The 18,097-nt window shown below is 36.9% G+C and overlaps 1 protein-coding gene across 3 annotated transcripts in view; it reads left to right on the top strand.

Moving 5' to 3' along the window:
* The first annotated feature begins 891 nt into the window (after positions 1-891).
* syk (spleen tyrosine kinase) overlaps positions 892-18,097 on the top strand; it is a 42,262-nt gene continuing 25,056 nt past the window's right edge. For 2 of the 3 annotated variants that reach the window (XM_084745869.1, XM_084745867.1), the window contains exons 1-3: positions 6,963-7,062; positions 7,156-7,242; positions 17,469-17,937. In XM_084745869.1, coding sequence (XP_084601995.1) covers positions 17,536-17,937 — 402 coding nt within the window. In that variant the 5' untranslated portion in view covers positions 6,963-7,062; positions 7,156-7,242; positions 17,469-17,535. Of the gene's footprint in view, positions 1,008-6,962; positions 7,063-7,113; positions 7,243-17,468; positions 17,938-18,097 lie in introns of those variants that run through there. The other variant, XM_084745868.1, reaches the window with a different exon arrangement.

The following is an 18,097-nucleotide window of genomic DNA, read 5'->3' as shown; positions in this document are numbered from 1 at the left end:
TCTTGATGGATAAAAAAGTATAGGGCAGGGGAAAAATATGTATTTTTTATTTTGGGGTTTCCTTTTAAATATGCTGTTCGTTCTAGCAGGATCAGTTTTAATGTGTATGTTTATGGTTTATGCATATGAATCATTCCAACATTTCAGTGATTGCATGATGGCAGAGGTTTCAGCTGTTAAATGTTGTATAAACTCTTTCAAGTGTTGCCAAAGCGTTCACGACTAAAGCAACTACAGTGACATAATTCTTGATTTATCTGTCAATCCTTACACTTTAATCCATAATTTAGCAACTAAATTAAGGTAATAAGTCAGTTAATTTGAAAATAAAGAATCATGAGTTATGGCCCTCCTAATGTTTATTCATTTTATCTGATTAATAACATTATTATTGACGTTTGTGTATTTTGTGAATGTATATTTTTGCAAAGGTGGCCCCGGGCAAAACAAGTCCAGTATCCCTATAAAAAGCAAAGGCTATTTATGTCCGTTGTAACAAAGTGAAGCGACAGACTACAGCTGTTACAGTAGTCATCGTTCTGGTTGTAAAAATCGACTGCTTATGAAGCAGCATCACCATCTGCTGGTCGTATATGATCATCGCATGATGAATGAGACCACATTCTTTTCAAATATTTTCTAATAAATAGTTCTGTAGAAGCTTTGACCATAGTGAATTTATAATGGATAAATAACAATAAGTCAATCAATAAGATGGACGCTATCTTTTAATGTGAAATAGACCAATACGGCGATTAGCTTCAGCATCAGTGGCCAGCTCAGTGAGCTCGTTGTTTATGGTTTTGGACCAATAGGAAGTGACTCAGGAATCCAGCAGCTCCGGAGCGGAAGCTCACATTCTGCATCAGGATGGTGCGGCTGAGCGTCCGTCCTGTCCACAGTCCTACACCATCACTCTCACACTCAGCTCCCACTAACGATGGTCAACTTCCAGGTGACCTAACAGAATGAGAACAGGGGGGCAGAGACAAGCTGCAGTCCACACGGTGAGTGTCCGACCATTAGTATTGATCTGACCACAGCATTTCACTTACAGTGCATCGGACACGAATTTATTTAGCAAGACACACCATACAGACAGCATCTGATTATAGAGGCGAGTTCAGCTTGATGCCCCGGGAAATGAACGTGGGTACTGCGGAGGAAATAATGAGACCAGCGACTGATCCAATAGATCGTTGTCGCTCAAGTGTGTGTGTGTAAATATATCAATATCTAGAGATAGATAGATAGATAGATAGATAGATAGATAGATAGATAGATAGAATTTGGACACAACCATATTTTGAGGGGGTCTTGATTTTTACTCCTCAATTATGTTGGGGAAATATATTTTAAAAGATTGAACTCTTCATTATTAAACCATGTAGACAGACCAGCCTACTAGTGATTTTTATTATGTAGACGTCTTATGGAGTTGACAAAATGTTCAGTTTTTTCGTTTCACTGCATAGTCGTAGTGAGCATCCAGTTTACTTTTTAAAGTTGCTCAGACTTCTCTTAATGCAAATCAAAATACACATTTTAAACCATTATTTGAAAATTTTCTGAAATTTCACCCAACCCCCCAAAATTTCTTGGTAAGTATGTGATAATGCATGACTATCACTTTAATGGCAGTAGTAGAAGTACTGGCTCATTATCACATTTACCATGAAATTTGGGGTAATTAAAAAAAAGTTAAAAATAAATATGTTGCTTTGTAATTACCACCAACTACATGAAAATGGTACTTACTAATTACCACATATTTACTATGAAATTATGGGACCTGGACCTATAAGCTTTACGTATTTATTTATTAATAGTTTATTTTCAGTATTAAAGGGACATTTCCTGAAATCATGACCCCTTTACTCGACATACCTTGTTGGGAGCTGTTTTATTTGTTTCATCCAGCTATTTTCTTTCTAATGAACAGCACCCACTGACTGCATCACCGTGCATCTACTCATCTCAGCTGAGGAGGAGGATGACATTAATGTTTACATCCCCTGCTGTCATGAGTAGATGCATACTTCCTTGATGCAGTTGGCAGGCATAGTTTGGAAGAAAGAAAATAGTTCCTACATGAAAAAAAGTTTTGTCAAATGTGTGTGTGTGTTTTTTTTTAATTAATTGATTGTTTTTTTTGGTGCTTTGAGCACCACAAGCTGAATGCCATCTAGTTTTGTTATATTGGGGAGAGGGCAGACATATCTACAGCTAATATCTCCAAAACTCTGCAACTCAAATCAGAACTATCTAGATGGATAAACAGCACTACAGGAGGGAAGATATGTATTTTTGACTTTAACGCTTTAACCAGCAGATGCAGTTGATTGAATATGAGACTGTTTATGACCAAGAATACAAATGTTAAGATGGAGCAGAGACCAGGGTTGGATTAACCTGCTTGGGGCCCCATGGGCAAAAATGAGCTGTGGGCTCCGTCATTGTGAACTGTTTTGCCTTTGAGTGTCAGGCAAAGAGCAAAAAGCAGACTCCACATGCAGCTTCTTATAATTCACATTGTATTTTGCACTTACAGTATGCTGGCTCCAGGTTTGCTGTGTCTTAGTTTGAGGAAAATTGATTGAATTTATATTTATTTAGAAACATGCATCATGTGAGAACATTTTCAACTGAAATGATAAAGTGATTCATATTATGACACAGGATCCCTCCACAGGATCAAGATCAGGTGTAATGCAGGAGCCACCTGAGAGTTGATATCATGTCTATATTGTGTTTTAGTGGTACATACAGTGTTACTGGGTGTATGAGAAGGTATAAATCAGTCCATCAACTTCTGGGTTTTACTCAAAACTTTAGTGAAGTCTGAACACAACTTAGGCCCAGGGGTGGAAGTAGCAAATTACAATTGTTTAATTACAATTGTTGTAATTAAGTAGTTTTTTGGGTACCTGTATTTTTATGAATAGATTTTCTGAATAGATGTCTGTACTTTATTAGACATACAATAGATATGACAGTAAGTGAACCTTGAGGAACAAAATGTGTTTTGTATCTTAGAAATTATTAATGATTTGTTTGTGTTTTCAACTATTGGTTCAGGAAAACACAAAATTTATAACCCTAGTTTGGAGAGGTAACGGTTAAAAGTAACTAATACTCTGAGTAGTTTTTGCAACAAATACATTGTGCTTTTATTGAAGTATATTTCTAACACCAGTACTTTTACGTACGTTTGTTGTTAATTAAAGATGGGACTGTACAGAACAGCCTTTGTGTGTACACTCACATGCATCAGAAAACAGTTGTCCTGGTTTGGACACAGCTACAATTTATTCATTCACGGATGTATTTGACATCACCATTTACACTTTTATTTCTTTTCTTTTTACAGTTTTCTTTCTTTCTTTTTTTTTTAAACATTTTGCTTTTCCACATATTTTTCACAGAATATAAACTGAGGTTTTTATATCAGTAGTGCTGTTGACATTTACTGTATATAAATCCTTTTACACATGTGGGATCACCCATATCAGTGTAGTAATTGTGCTGAGCTGTCTGTAAAGTCAAAGTGTAAGTTCAATAAAATATGAACAGTGAAACTGATCTTTTGTCATTTGTCATTTTTGATTTTTTCATACTGATACCCCTCTTGTTTTTGGCTCTTTTCATAAAGTATTTTATAAGCCTTAACAGGTTTATGAAATATGCTTTTGTCTTTTGTCACCTTTACAGCATGTATGTTCTGTGCTTTGTCATGTTTTATGTTTATAAAAATGTATTGTGTGCACAGGCTGTAGGGATTAGCAAATTAATGGTAGTTGAAAGGTTAAAGGAATAGTTCACCCAAAAATAAGCATTCGGTTATCATTTACTCACCCTCATGCTGATTGAAGGCTGGGTTTATTTTGTAAGTCCATAAAACACTGCTGGAGTTTGACAGGAAAACAGAATTGCAGAATCTATAACTCTCCTAAAGTCCTGACAGGCTGTTTGCACACCGTCACACCATACACACACAGTTCAGGCATTTATGTTTTTATTTTGTTGTTTTTTTACATTTGAAAACTGGTCACCATTCACCTCCACTGGAGATTCTGCCATTCTGTTCTCCTGAGAAACTCCAGCAGTGTTTTGTGGACTAAAAAACTAAACTTGATAATGACTGAAATTTGGGTGAACTATCCCTTTAAAGCAGAGCTACTCTCCTGTCAGATATTTAAATTCTCTTGATTTAATGTGGGTTTATCTATATTATGTATGCAGCTGTATTGGTTATGGGGTTTCTAATCTTAAAAAAGAAATACTTAACAATGTGAACAAAATAAATATCTTATCAGACTCAGTCGACAGATGCTCAGTGATACTCTGAACTACAGAGATGTAAAGATAAGAAAGTAACTCTGCCCACTGAATGTCTACTTGATGCACGTGATGCTATTGCTTTTCAGATTTGATTCAATTCTCTGTGAGATGTACCATATATATATGTGTATATATATATATATATATATATATATATATATATATATATATATATATATATATATATATATACATATAAGGATTAAATGATTGAAGTTGAGACCTACATTGCTCTTTAAGGCCACATTTCATCTGAGGTAAGAAGAGCTGAGGAAGTGAAGACAGCTCACTTCCTTCGATGGGAAGAGACACGAGCAGTTTAACATGGTTACAGTGAGGTGACAGTTCGAAGACCACAGAGTGTAAAGTAGACATCATATAGTGAGATTTTCCACTCCCCAGTACATCAGTTCCAAACAAACCTGAGCCACCTCACTTTGAAGATCAACTAAAACCATCTTCAAGGCTTGTTTAGCTTGAAATGTCACAATGTTGCAACCTCTTTGATGCTGCGTTGTAGATAGCACTGCCGTTGTCCTTTTCACTTTTACACTGACACTGTCACACAGACAGCTGCAGCAGGATGAAGAAAAGGATATTTAACTTGAAAACTTTTATTAATATTATTTGGTTTAATAAAAGTAGTGTAGAGATGAATAAGAGATAAATACAACATCTCTACCATTGTATATGAGATTATAAGTTAACTCAAACAGTTATAAAAAGCAGACATCTACAGATAATTACAGTTTGACATATCAGTTGTCTTGGTACAAAGACATCACAAAATTAGTTAGTTTATTAATATATGTGAATGGAAAATGTAGCATAAATGTTTTTCAAGTTACAGGCATGCAAGAATAAGAAGTATGCAAGATGAGTGTGATAACACTAATCATGCAAATACATGACGTGAGATGTTGCTGAGGTGCTAGAATTACAGTGAGAGAAGATATAAAAAAACCCCAATGACACTGGTATTTCTGTACATGTAAGGAAATAATTGCCTTAGCCCCAACTTTAACCTAAACCATTACAACTTCATGGCTACCCCAACATACCCCCACCCTTCACCTAACCAGCACCTTTACCCTAACACCAGGTTTAACCCTCCAACAGCCTCCTGAAGAAGCTACACCCAAATATCCAAATTTTCTGAAAATGTCCCCAAAACTCTAATTCATCTTCTCATGGTTAGACACACAACTCACATTTTACATTTGGATGAAAAAATGAATTCTGCATTTGACTGAATTGAAAGAAACACTTTGGATATAACTACCAATCAGCACAAGGCTGCAGCTTGTGGGCCGGTGTGTGTGTGAAACACACCAAAACCAGCTGGCACTTCCTGAGTGGTAAACATGTTCTGCTTATGACACATGACTGACTATCTGTCCGTGCGAACACACACACACACACACACACACACATGCTCACACATACATGGTCCCTCATAACCCACTTAATCAACCTTCCCTCCATTTAAAGACAAAATACGACAAAACAAATCGAGACAGTTTGTATTGTTTTTGTGTTGTTTTTTCTTGTCTAACAATGATTGATTAAAAAACACTTGATCACACAAAAAAATTCAAGAAACCTGCAGCAGCAGCAACACACTATTTCATCATTTCATCATTCATGGCATCATTTCCCTGTCTCTGCTTGAGCAGACACATCTGTCTGCCAGAAAAAACTAGCGGAAGAAATAAGTACATTTACTTAAATTCAGATTTGAAGTTGAATATAACTTGAATATTTCCAGTCTTATGTTCTTACTTCACTTAATTTAAGAGATGATTATTGTGCTTTTTATTCTACTGCTACTTTCCAGATTCGCATGTTTATCCAAAGGATATGATACTGATGTCTTGCATATGATGCATGCAGATTAAATTATCAGTATATAAAACTAGAAGGGCACACAGTATGTTATGCCCAGATATATATGAAAAAGAACATTACATTTAATGTCAGAATATAGTTTTGCCTAGCTGAAGCCTCACCATCTCAGCTGTACATTAATTATACACTTCCCATACTTGACACATGCATACAGTATGTACAAATATCAAATGCTTAGACTAGAATAACACCATGAATATGACCGCTTGTTGTCAGAAATCAGTTATGAAAAACTGTATGTTCATAAGAAAGTTTTTTTTTTTTATTTGAGTCAAATTTAAATGAGCATATGTATCACACAAACCAGTATGATTCAGCAACTTTATACTTGCATACATCGTGAAATCATTGCAGTATCTAGTGTAGAAATCAGAAACCATTTTAATAAGCTACAGACATAACTACAGATATTTAAAGAAGTAAATATTAAAAACAAGGTTTTCTAAAAACACAATTTCTAGCTTTTCATGAGCTTTCAATCTCCCTCAGTAGGCTTTCTTTCCTAAAGATATTTTTGTCTAACTACTGTGTTCATGGTCAACATTGAACCTTCTCAGTAAAAATACATTATAAGAAGAAACACATGTAAATGATCTTTATGTTTAATAATTAGCGCTGTCACCATGTCACTGCAGTTGTCACATCATTTCCTGTGCAAAGCACTCATGTTGGTCAGTGTTCCGATTAAAAAAAAGGAAGTAAAAGAATTAAAATGTCAAGGAAGTGTTAGAAATGAGGAAGCTTGGTGCTCCACCACCTCACTGTGTGTCAGTAGTCAGACTGACTGTTGATCTACTCCAGCTGGGATCATCTGTGAGTGACTGTTTTTATAAGGTTTTAACAGAAACATGTTTTGTTTGTTAGGAGCTGGCTGAATTTAAGATGACCTGTTCACATGTTGTTCAGACTGCTGGCAGCTGATATGCTGAAAGGTTGAAAGAGCACAGAGAGACGAGGATCGACACCCCGAACTACTTCACCACATCGTAGACAGTAAGTGCACTTACTGGAGTTTTTGTTTTTATCTCTCATTTTGCTGATTTACTTTTGATTTAAAAAAGCTGCCAGTTTTCCTTGTATCAGGAAATTAATTATCATGAAGTGATAAAATCATTTTATACTTACACATTATTTACATTCCCCTAGTACTGTTCTGTTCTTCACCCACCAGCAGAGTTTTCTTAGAAATTAAATAAATATTTTAATACTCAGGAAAGAACGTGTTACATGCAGGGTGCTGACTCAGACAACTAGGAGGTCATTTTAGTTTACAGCTCTTTAGGTGGAAAGTTATGGACTACATTTACCAAAGTCAAATTTTAAGAACTTAACTTTATTTCTATTTTCTGTGGCTTATTCACCACATTTCAGAGGACAAAGTTGACTTTTCACTCCACTACCTTTCTGACAGCTGCAGATTACTGCAGATACAATGTTACTGTTACTTTCTGTAAACGGTTACAACCCCCTGCAAAATACAGTGTCTGCACTGCATATTACATTTGAGATGTCCACTTTAGTTCCACTAAAAATACATTTCCTCTCAGAACTTATCAGTTGGTTTCAGTTTGTGTGGGTGGGGAGTAACTGGATTTAGTCACTACATCATATTTTCTTAAAGAAATAGAAAAACCTGGACAGACAAAGTCTATTTAGCAGCAGTCAGAGCTTTTGATTGTATCATATAATTTCTCACTGCAGGTAGAATTGCCAAGTCTCCATGAAATTATAGATGTTCAATTTGTCATTTTCCTGCACTTTATCCAATTCAGAAACATTAGTCTCTTTTTTTTTGGTCTTTTTTTTTAATATAAATAAATTATTTTAAAATTAGTTTTTAACAATAATATTAGAGCAGCGTGTACTGTGTATTTTTGCTTAGCAAAATTAACTTTGCTGTCTATATTTTAAGGACCATGAGGAAGTTTGTTATTTCAACCATAAAAAAATATAATATATACAAACTATTGAGTTAGTCAGTATGAGGGTATAAAGCTTTCAAAACATCTAAATTCTAAAGTGTCTGCATCAAAACTCAGACTGCAATCTGACTATATTAAATTAAACTGCAAAAACTGACACAATCTATAAAACTGGAAGAGTGCAGAGTAATTGTGTACAGCAGTGTACTTCAAACAGATATGTGTCATTTTATGGCTTGAAAAGTTAATTATTAGAACAAGCTGCTTCTCATATGTTAACAAGATATTTTCACATCATAAAAACATACAAACTACAAACCACATGAAAGCATGAATCTTTTGCTGTTTGAACAATATGATATTTATCTTTTTAAAGCATGCAAATGTTCATGTTGTTGTTATAACCCATAACCTGATAACATATATTATTGGAATGAGTCATATAAAATATAAGTCCTGTTATAACAATATAAGTTATACTATAATGTGAAATGTTTTGTTATAAGAATTAGGTATCATGTTGTAATATAAAACATTTCACATGATATAAGACAAATAGTATAGAGTTGTAAGAAAAATCTTTCTTGTTATAACAATTTTTTTTATGTTTCAATAATGTGAAAATATCTTAACAACAATAAACAAATAACAATAAACAATTAATAACAAACTTTTCATGCTGTAACATGATACTGATCTGTTTTTTTTCAGCATGGCAGCAATATGGTGTTGTAATCTTGGGGATATATATTCTTTTAAAACAACGAAGACCTTGTTGGGTGTTTTATAAACAGGGTTGCCAGGTTTGTGACAAATAATAATAACTAAACTAACAGTCCAACGGCCAATAAATACCAGCACCAACAGGCACATTGTGTAGACACATTGAATTGCAGTGTGTCTGTATATGAAGGCATGTGTGGTGTGAGCCGGGTCTGTATGTGTATGTGTTTATCTGGAGTCAATTTGGTAGGATTCTGGTATAAAAAAAATATTTAATTTACTAATTTACTAATTTATTTTTTTAAATACAGATGTGCATTTATAGATATTTTTAATGTAATTTGCATGCAAAAACCAACGGACAAAAAAATCATCCCATTGCAAAACTTCAAAAGTAGCTGAATTCCAAAACATGGACCTGGCAACCCTGTATAAAGACAAATTCAGCATTAGGACAAAACACTGTTTGCTGTCAATAACTGTCCCAACATATTTGTAATTGTCCAGCAGTGTGACTGCAGAACCCCGCGTGAGTTAATATTGAGCCCCAAATTGCTCCAGATGTGCAGTGTGTACGTGGGTGGACATATAGCAGGTGAATGAGAGGCTCTGTGAGGTGGTACGTCCTCTCATCAGATTGAAGAGTGCTGTAAAAGTGCCGTCCGTTTTTAACTACTTAAAGTGATAGAGCTTTTGTAGTCTGGAGCCTTCTGGATTACACACTGTACTGTAACAGTTTGTGGAAGAAATCTGTCATATGGGATAACTGGACAAAACAAAATGCTGAACCCAGGTTATGATTTTTTTTAATCCAATTTTATCTCTGTCAGTGGAAGAATTTATTTGTCATTTATAATTCTTCATAATATAAACAAACAAAATTTGTTAAAACAAGTTATTTGGTGTTTTCAAAGTGATTCTATTGAGCTGAGATAGAATCCATGTTCTGTTGGCGTTGAGAGGCTGCTGCTGTGACTCCAACAGAAGGCTGGTGCCATGTGCACCATTATGTTACTTTTTTTTTTTTAACCTTTATTTATTCAGGATAGTTAACTGAGAGCAATGCTCTCTTTTGCAGGAACATCCTGATCACATTCACATACAGTTACACATTCACACCTGGAAGCTGCCCAGTACAACCACAGTCTTATCTGCTGACCACTGGGTAGCTCCACTGGAGCAGTTGGGGTTAAGAGCCTTGCTCAAGAGCACCTCAGTGGTGGTAATAAGGGAGGGGCAAGTCCCCACCCAGATTTATCCTGCCAGTCAGGGGATTGAACTGGCAGCCTTACAATGCCAAGCTTGCCTCTCTAACCTTTGGGCCACCACTGCCCAATTAGCATAATACATTTAATGAGCACTCAAAATTAAAAAGCAGAGAGAGGTAATGGGCAGATTCTTTGGGAACTTTTGACCATCTTTCTGCAGTGAGGGATGCATTTAGCTGCAGCCAACTGTTTGAGGTAAATCTGCCAAATGCCACCCTATCTGCTTGTGTATGATGTTAGTCTAATTTAGATGGTAGAGCGACAAGTTACTGTACTAACTGTATTAATGGTCCAAAGTGTTTGAATTTATGGCATTTTGTGCTTGTTAACAAATTAATTAAAACATTCAGTGCTCACTCAGCCGGTAACACACAATATGCGCACTACGCCTCGTCATCTAAGTTAAATATGAAGACTACTAAAGCATATGCTGTGATTTTATAAGTGGTCCTTTTGCAACTGTTTTTTCCTGCTTTGCCTCAGGATTGGGGCATTGCTCCCCCATCTTTCCTTTTGGGAGAGGATAAAACCAATTGCATCTCTGTAGACAGTGCCTATGGATACAGGTCTGTCATTTTTGGCATCAGTTCTTTTAGAAGAAGTGTGACAGATGTGAAAGGAGTGGAGAATAGAGAAGAGTTGATAAGGTGGGTTATGTCTTGGCCACACATAACTTTCAAAGTGGTCAGATCACAGTACTGTTCAAACTAAACTGTCTTCTGATCAGAAATCTTGAAATCTTTGTGGGTTGCACACTACTTGACGAAAGCAACAGGAGGTCTTATATTACAAGATCTTTCATCGAGGAGTTTGTCTGGTCTCTAAACTGTTTTTTGTCATGAAACACATGCAAGAAGGGACATTAGATTATTAACAATGAAGTATCAATGTGCAGCATGTTACTATTGTAACGACTGGAGGTGAAACTAGTTTGAATTATAAGTACATTATGACTTAACTACTACTACTCTTTATCAGGGCCTCTCTGGCTGCTGCTCCACACCAACTGTTTGGTGGTGCTAGGAATTAGACATTTTCTTGCATATTAAGAAAATATGTAACCACCACAATTTTATAAAGAATATTAAATTATGGCTTCTGAAAAACTTGGAAGTGTAAGCTAAACAGTGCAGTTATAATTTGAGTCCTGATATCAGTATATATTGCACGATATTACCAACCCAGCTGAACTCCTGTATCTCTTTACATAGAATCTCACAAACAATGAACAAGTTTTCATATATAAAAAACAACTGAGAAAAACAAAACAAAACATGAAATGCTCCATAATGCTCACCTGTCTTCTAAAGTTCCAACATGTGACGTTGACTAAAAAAATTTTATTTACACCAGTATTTTTTCCCAGTTGTTTTTACATTTGAAAACTGGTCACCATTCACTTTCATTGTTTGGGAGATTCTGTAGCACTGTTTTTTCTCCAGCAGTGTAAAAAACTAAACCCAACCCTCAATCAGCATGATGGTGAGTAGATAATGACAGAGTTTTCATTTTTGGATGAACTATCCCTTTAATGTCAAACAATAAACAAACTTAAAAAATATGTTTTGTACAAGTCTTCTAGAATACACAAACAAGGAATAATGAAGTGCTGCTCAATGTTAAGTCATGCAAGTGGTCAGAGTTGTGTGTGTTGCTTGTTTAACAGTTTCTCATGCTAAAAACAGTACATAACCACTGGATGTGTTGACACATTTTGCAGTGCAAATAAGAAGTGGCGTTGAGGTGGTTTCACTCCTGAATGCTTTTGTGTGTTTTTTGTAGCATCTGTCAGATGACACTTGATTGTCAAAATATCTTGAAATTGATAACACATAAAATGACTGGCTGTGAGCGGTGGCTTGCAGCTTAAAGAGACAGTGTATGATTGGACCTGTCCTGCAGGATATGCGTGGGCTTAATCTCATTAAGTGCAGTGCCTTTGAGTAAGGGTGCATTTAGACAGAATCAGACATAACATCTCATTCATTTTGAATGAAGCTGTAGTAGTGGGGACTGCAGAGAATGCCAGAAAAAAAGAATCCAAATAAGCACGAATCAACTTTTGGAGTAACACAACCCATGTCACGCCAATCTTGTAAACTGGCAATCAGACTGCTCCACAGTTGGCCTGTAATATGTGTGAAACAGGGTGCTATCCAGGGGAAGTTCATGGACCAAACAATGACACTCTCCCAGCTCTGTGGTTTATTTTGTGTAACCAGCTTTGACATCTCAGTCTGGCTGCAGTTTATGCCGCAAAATGGCAACACTAAGAAGCTCCATTGGCTTGTGTTGTTATGTTGAGAGAGAGAGAAGGAGAGTGCACAGCTGTGGTCATGCAAGGTAAAGTCTAATAAAGAGAGGGAGTGCTGGTACTGAGCAAGATGGTGAATCTGAAAAATTAAACATTATTTCCTGATTGTCACACAGCTGTTGTGGTCCAAGCACAATTTAACAACCCCACACCACCGCACAACCCTTCCTGATTGTCTGATTACAGCCTGAGTGGTTGTACCATGAGGCCTCCAGCTGTGAGCGTCAAGAAGAGGGTTCCTGCAAAAGACAAGTTGCGCTCAGGAAAAAAACAACAACAAGCAAACAGACAAAAAAATGAGCAACTTCTAATGTCATGTTTTTGTGACAACAAACTAGCAAAAATAACTGGTCCCTGGCACCAGCTGCTCCCATCCAACAGACTTAAAGCTGCACTAATCAACATTTTTATATAACATTGAAGAGTTTTGGTTTTTTGGATCATAAACCTGGCTCTCATCAGCCTTGTTCCCAGCATCTGCAGGCAGCTGTATTTAGTGAAAAAGCTCTGATAAATCCAGTTGCATACTGTGGGGTTTAAGTCAGGGCCTTCAGTAACGAACTGAACACCCCACCCCCACCCCGACCCCCGCATAGCACACACACACATGCACACACGTATGCATGCATGCACAAAGTTGTCGTAAATCAGCCACTACTGCGTAAACACCATCAAGACAGTCAATCTTTAAAAACCACAGTACAGACACACACCACAGAGCATTATAGCAGCTACTGCAGCATCACCATCAGATCTTCATTTATGTCACTCAGCAACCAGATTGCACACACACACCACATGGCACAAAAAACATTTCCATGATTAATGTAACAGTGTTCACCAGTTGCTTGCACAGGTATAGCAACAATATTATCAGTACACCACCTTCAGTTCAATAGCAAAAATGAAAGATGTAAGTTAGGCCTGTATGCCAAATATGTGACCACCGCTATTCCAGACAGAATATTAAGCCAGGTGTTGAGAGTGAGTTCACTTAACATGCTTAATATACATTAAGTGGCATCAGACACTGTCTGCATGCGTCATCAACAGTGAAACACAGTCATCACTTGTAATCAGTAGGAGGTATAAATATCAGCATGTAGCTTAGTTTACTCTCAATCCGTCAAAGGCACAAACTTGATGACAACACCAGGGGCTAGTGCCAACACACTGCAGGGCTCTTGGGGTGTTCTGTCACTACACATCAAAATTTGATTGGCTGATGATATAGTCAGTGAAAGTTGTAATCAAATGACAGCTTCAGGCTTCAACAAAAGGCTAGCAATAACACTAGTGGTGGTCCATGAAGCTGTGATGCATTTAGACAGCATTCAAATATATAGGAAATCCCAGCTCTGCCTCACAAGAAAATAGCCATATTTGTTCTGGATATATTATAGTAGCTTGCTGAAAAAGTAATTCAATTCAGACACATTCAAACACACATTAATATAATAATGGAAAAAATATCTGACTTCGATTTTGAAAGGGCTAGCAGAGAAGGCTCTGATGACCCCGACAGCCCACCACTGGACTGCACACTGCCTGCTCAGCAGCAACACATAGTTAGCTAGCTGGTGAACAAGTGGGGCAATTAGCAGCAGAAGAGCCGGATGTTTTGGTGGAGTTGGTGGAGACCAAAAACAGAGCTAAAAGAGACTGAATGTTAAACTGACATACATCATCAAACACCACTCCTTTCCTAATGAATAATAATGTCATTCTGTGTCTGCTTGGTGTTTAAATGATAATTGGGTTACAGTGGTAACTGTTTGCAAACAGTCTGCCATAACAACATTATAAAGTGATGACATGTAAACCTTAGTTTAATTCCAGTGATATCATCAAGCAGCTTTTGCTTTAACAGCTTTTTAGATCAAAACAGCATCTGAACCCCCTCCCACCCACACCTTTCTGGCTGGAATCGGGGGGCTGTGTCTGTGTTTCCTTGTGTAAAATGTGAATAAAAACAGAATGCAATCATTTGCAAAAGCTTTTCGACCAATATTCAATTCGATACAGTACAAAGACAAGATTTATATATAACTTTCCAAAAACAACAGTTTAACAGCCACACCCACTTCATGCACTGGCTAGTCATGATTGTGGAACTGAGAAAGTAAGCAGGGTTGAACTTCTCTCTTAAATGCTGTTTTTCACGCTTTATGTAACTATTTCTGTTACGCATGAAAATAAGTAAAAAAAAAAAAAAATAATAATAATAATACAACACCGTACATGTATTTGAGATACCCACACTGGGCTTTGTGTACTTGCAAGAGACACAATTCAGCCAGGAAATCAAAAGTTAGACGTTGTCAGTCACCACCGTGTCTCATGAGTTCATATTCAGTGCAAATGGCATCGAAATGGAGAAGAGAGGAGCAAATGTCTTCTTATTAGGGTTGATAATAATGAATTGATGATTGATTAATCTGTCATTAAGAATTTGATCAATCATGTCATTTTAATCAATCTACTATCAAATAAACATCTGAAATATGTTTCATAGGCTACACTCTTAGAAATAAGGGTTCCAAAAGGGTTCATCAAGGATTGTTGAAATCCTTGAAGAATTCTTTCATCAATTGTTTGTCAAGGGTTCTTGAAAAAGGTTCTCTGCAGAACCCCAGGGGTGATTCTAGCTAAAACCCTTGGAATGTAAAAGGTTCTCAGTAGAACCCCAGATGTCTTCTAGATAAAATCTATAGCATATAAAAAGATTCTTGGTAGAACCCCCTGGTTGGATTCTTGTTAGCCCCATTAGAAGGGTAGAAAGGTTCTGAATAGAACCTTCAGAGGGGGTTCTAGGCAGAACCATTGCACCATAAAAGGGTTCTCTATCGAACCTCTCAAGTGAAATCTTTCACATATGGTTCTATATAGCCTTTATGTTGGGTTCTAGGTAGAACTCTTTGAAAGGGTTCTAAGTTAACTTTTATAAAACATATAAACTTAACTTATAAACTGATATAAAAAGACAAGTTGAAGAACCATATATGGTTATAGTTAGCACCTTTATTTTTAAGGGTGTATGGAACACTGTCAAAGAATGTGCATCATGTTGCTGTGGAAATAAAACTCTGATTGAGGGGGAAATACATTTGGTATTGTTGGGTAAATGCAAATTAAGATGTTGTAAGTATGATTAATTAATACTTGAGTGTTATTTATTTATTTTTACTAATGATCAGTTGACAGAGCTCACAGCCCTACGTCTGATGGTTCAGTCACCCCATGCATGTGTTTTTTAATTTGCTTAATGGAAATGGTGTTAATTATTTTAAGCTGTACCAGTAATGGCAATAGCTCCTTTCATTTTCAATAATTAAATTAACTATAACACCATGTCAACATTCTAACAGCAGCACTAAAGTCTTCTGTTGGTCAATACATTTAGAGAGCGCTCTCATGCATCCCTGCTGTGGAAATTCAAGTGGTAATACTTCCTCTTGAGCAGTCATTTTTACCTTGCAACAAATTTCCTGCTACTGCAACACTGGCTCCTCCCTCACATGGTGGAGTTCATCACTTGTCAGAGAGTCAGTTTAAAGTATCGTAAAAGCTGTTTGTTTTAAAATGTCAGAAACTGGTGAATAATGTCAATCAGTGTTTCCCAAAGTCTAAGATGATGTCCTCAAATGTCTTGCTTTACTCACAACCAAAAACATTCAGTTTACTGCATGAGAAGATTAAAGAAACCAAAAAATATCATCACTTAGGAAGCTGAAAGCAGAGAATTTTGACTTTTTTTTAGTATGATATACTATAACTCAAATCAACTGATTCAATCAATTATCAAAATAGCAGGTGATTAATTTAATAATTAATTAATTGTCAATTAATTGATTAATTGTTGCAGCTCTGCTCCATTTTTCCCGGAATACACATTTTTTGTGATAAAGTAATGAGGTTTTCTTTCTCTCTGCTCTCTTAAAGAAGCAGAGAAGCAGAACACCTGTTGACCTGTGCACTATTGTGTTATGTCATGTCTCTTTTGATTCCACAAAGCCAGCACAATATATAAAATGACATGCTGGTGCAGCTTTATGCCAGCACTAGTCAAGTGTAAAAACACAAAAGCAGTGTAGAGGTGAGACTTCGTTGGGCTCTATTGCACGCAAGATGCTCTCACAGAAAGAGAGGAGACAGATGGAGACAACAGTGTAACTGCTGGCCTTTATGATCACGTTGTGCTTGCTGTTATTGGCTGGGACTACACACCACTGCCCAGAAATGTTGTCCAGAAATGTCAAAATAAGAAAATACAAACAGAGGGCTGCAGGATCTCTGCAGATACAGACACCACCACACACTGACAGAGGGACATACATGATGAGTTATTTTTATGATTCTCTGTATTACTTTTTTTTTTTTTTTTAAAGAAAACCCTGCATTGTATATCTTTAAATGAATAATATGCAACATTTTCCGAAAAAAAAAAAAAAATGCAGAAACTCAGAAACATAACTTCTCTCAATCGGTCATCACTGGTGGTAGCTGTATCTGCAGAGACCCTGCAGCCCTCTTGTCACTATTTTTGCTGTGTTTGGGCTGCTTTACCAACCCAAAGCTGCAGCATTTTACATCCTGGGAATGAGACACAACAAATAAACTTTCTTTCTGGTTAATTTACAAGCAGCTCGGACAAATGCTATTGATTCTACTTTTAAATTAGTTTGTTATAGTGGTCAACTGCAAGAACTGGCAGGCTGCAGATATGTACAACTGCAGAAGTTTGCAGAGGTGTCTTGCTGTAGCTGTGTTGTGGTTCCTTTGGTTCTTGTAACAAGCATCTTACCGATATTGTCAGTTAAAAGGTGTGCAGATATTTTCTTAGCTCAAGTCCTTTTGTGTTGCTGGCTATGTGTACTTTCAATCTTTAGGTTACATATTACTGATTTCTGTAAAAGAAAAAAAAAGGTGTTGTTTTTTTTTTAAAAGTAAATCAGTGTTGATTCTTAATTGCTTCTGCTTTTGTTTTTGTAGGTGAATTGCATCCTGGTGCCTGAACTTGTAAGGACTTCCTTAAGGGAACCATCGTCCTAAAGCCAACATGGCTGACACAGTGAACACATTGCCATTCTTCTATGGCAACATCACCAGGGAGGAGGCAGAGGACTACCTGCGGCAGGCAGGCATGAACAATGGCTTGTACCTGCTACGGCAGAGCCGAAACTACCTGGGAGGCTTTGCGCTGTCTGTGTCACATTCAGGCCGCTGCTACCACTACACCATTGAAAGAGAACCCAATGAAACCTATGCTATTGCTGGTGGTAAGAGCCACAGGAGCCCTGTGGATGTGATTGATTATCACTCCCAGGAGATGGATGGCCTTGTGTGTCTGCTGAAGAAGCCTTGCAACAGGCCCAAGAACATGCAGCCGAAGGTGGGACCGTTTGAGGACCTGAAGGAAAAACTAATCCGAGAGTATGTAAAGCAGACCTGGAACCTGCAGGTTAGTTTCACCTCTATTTTACAAGTAACAGGAGGGTCATCTAGAATTTCTAGAATGTGAAGTCAGCAGAGAATATCAGTAACAGTTCAGGTTTATAACAAGGTAAGTGCAGTAGGTCAAATAAGAAGCAGTAAGTCAGTTTAGTTAAATGGCAGGTCAA

Source organism: Lutjanus erythropterus, chromosome 20 (assembly GCF_056507025.1).
Source record: "Lutjanus erythropterus isolate fLutEry1 chromosome 20, fLutEry1.hap2, whole genome shotgun sequence".
NCBI classification, from domain to species: domain Eukaryota; kingdom Metazoa; phylum Chordata; class Actinopteri; order Lutjaniformes; family Lutjanidae; genus Lutjanus; species Lutjanus erythropterus.
Note: the sequence above shows the minus strand (reverse complement) of the source record. Positions and strands in the feature narration are given on the sequence as shown.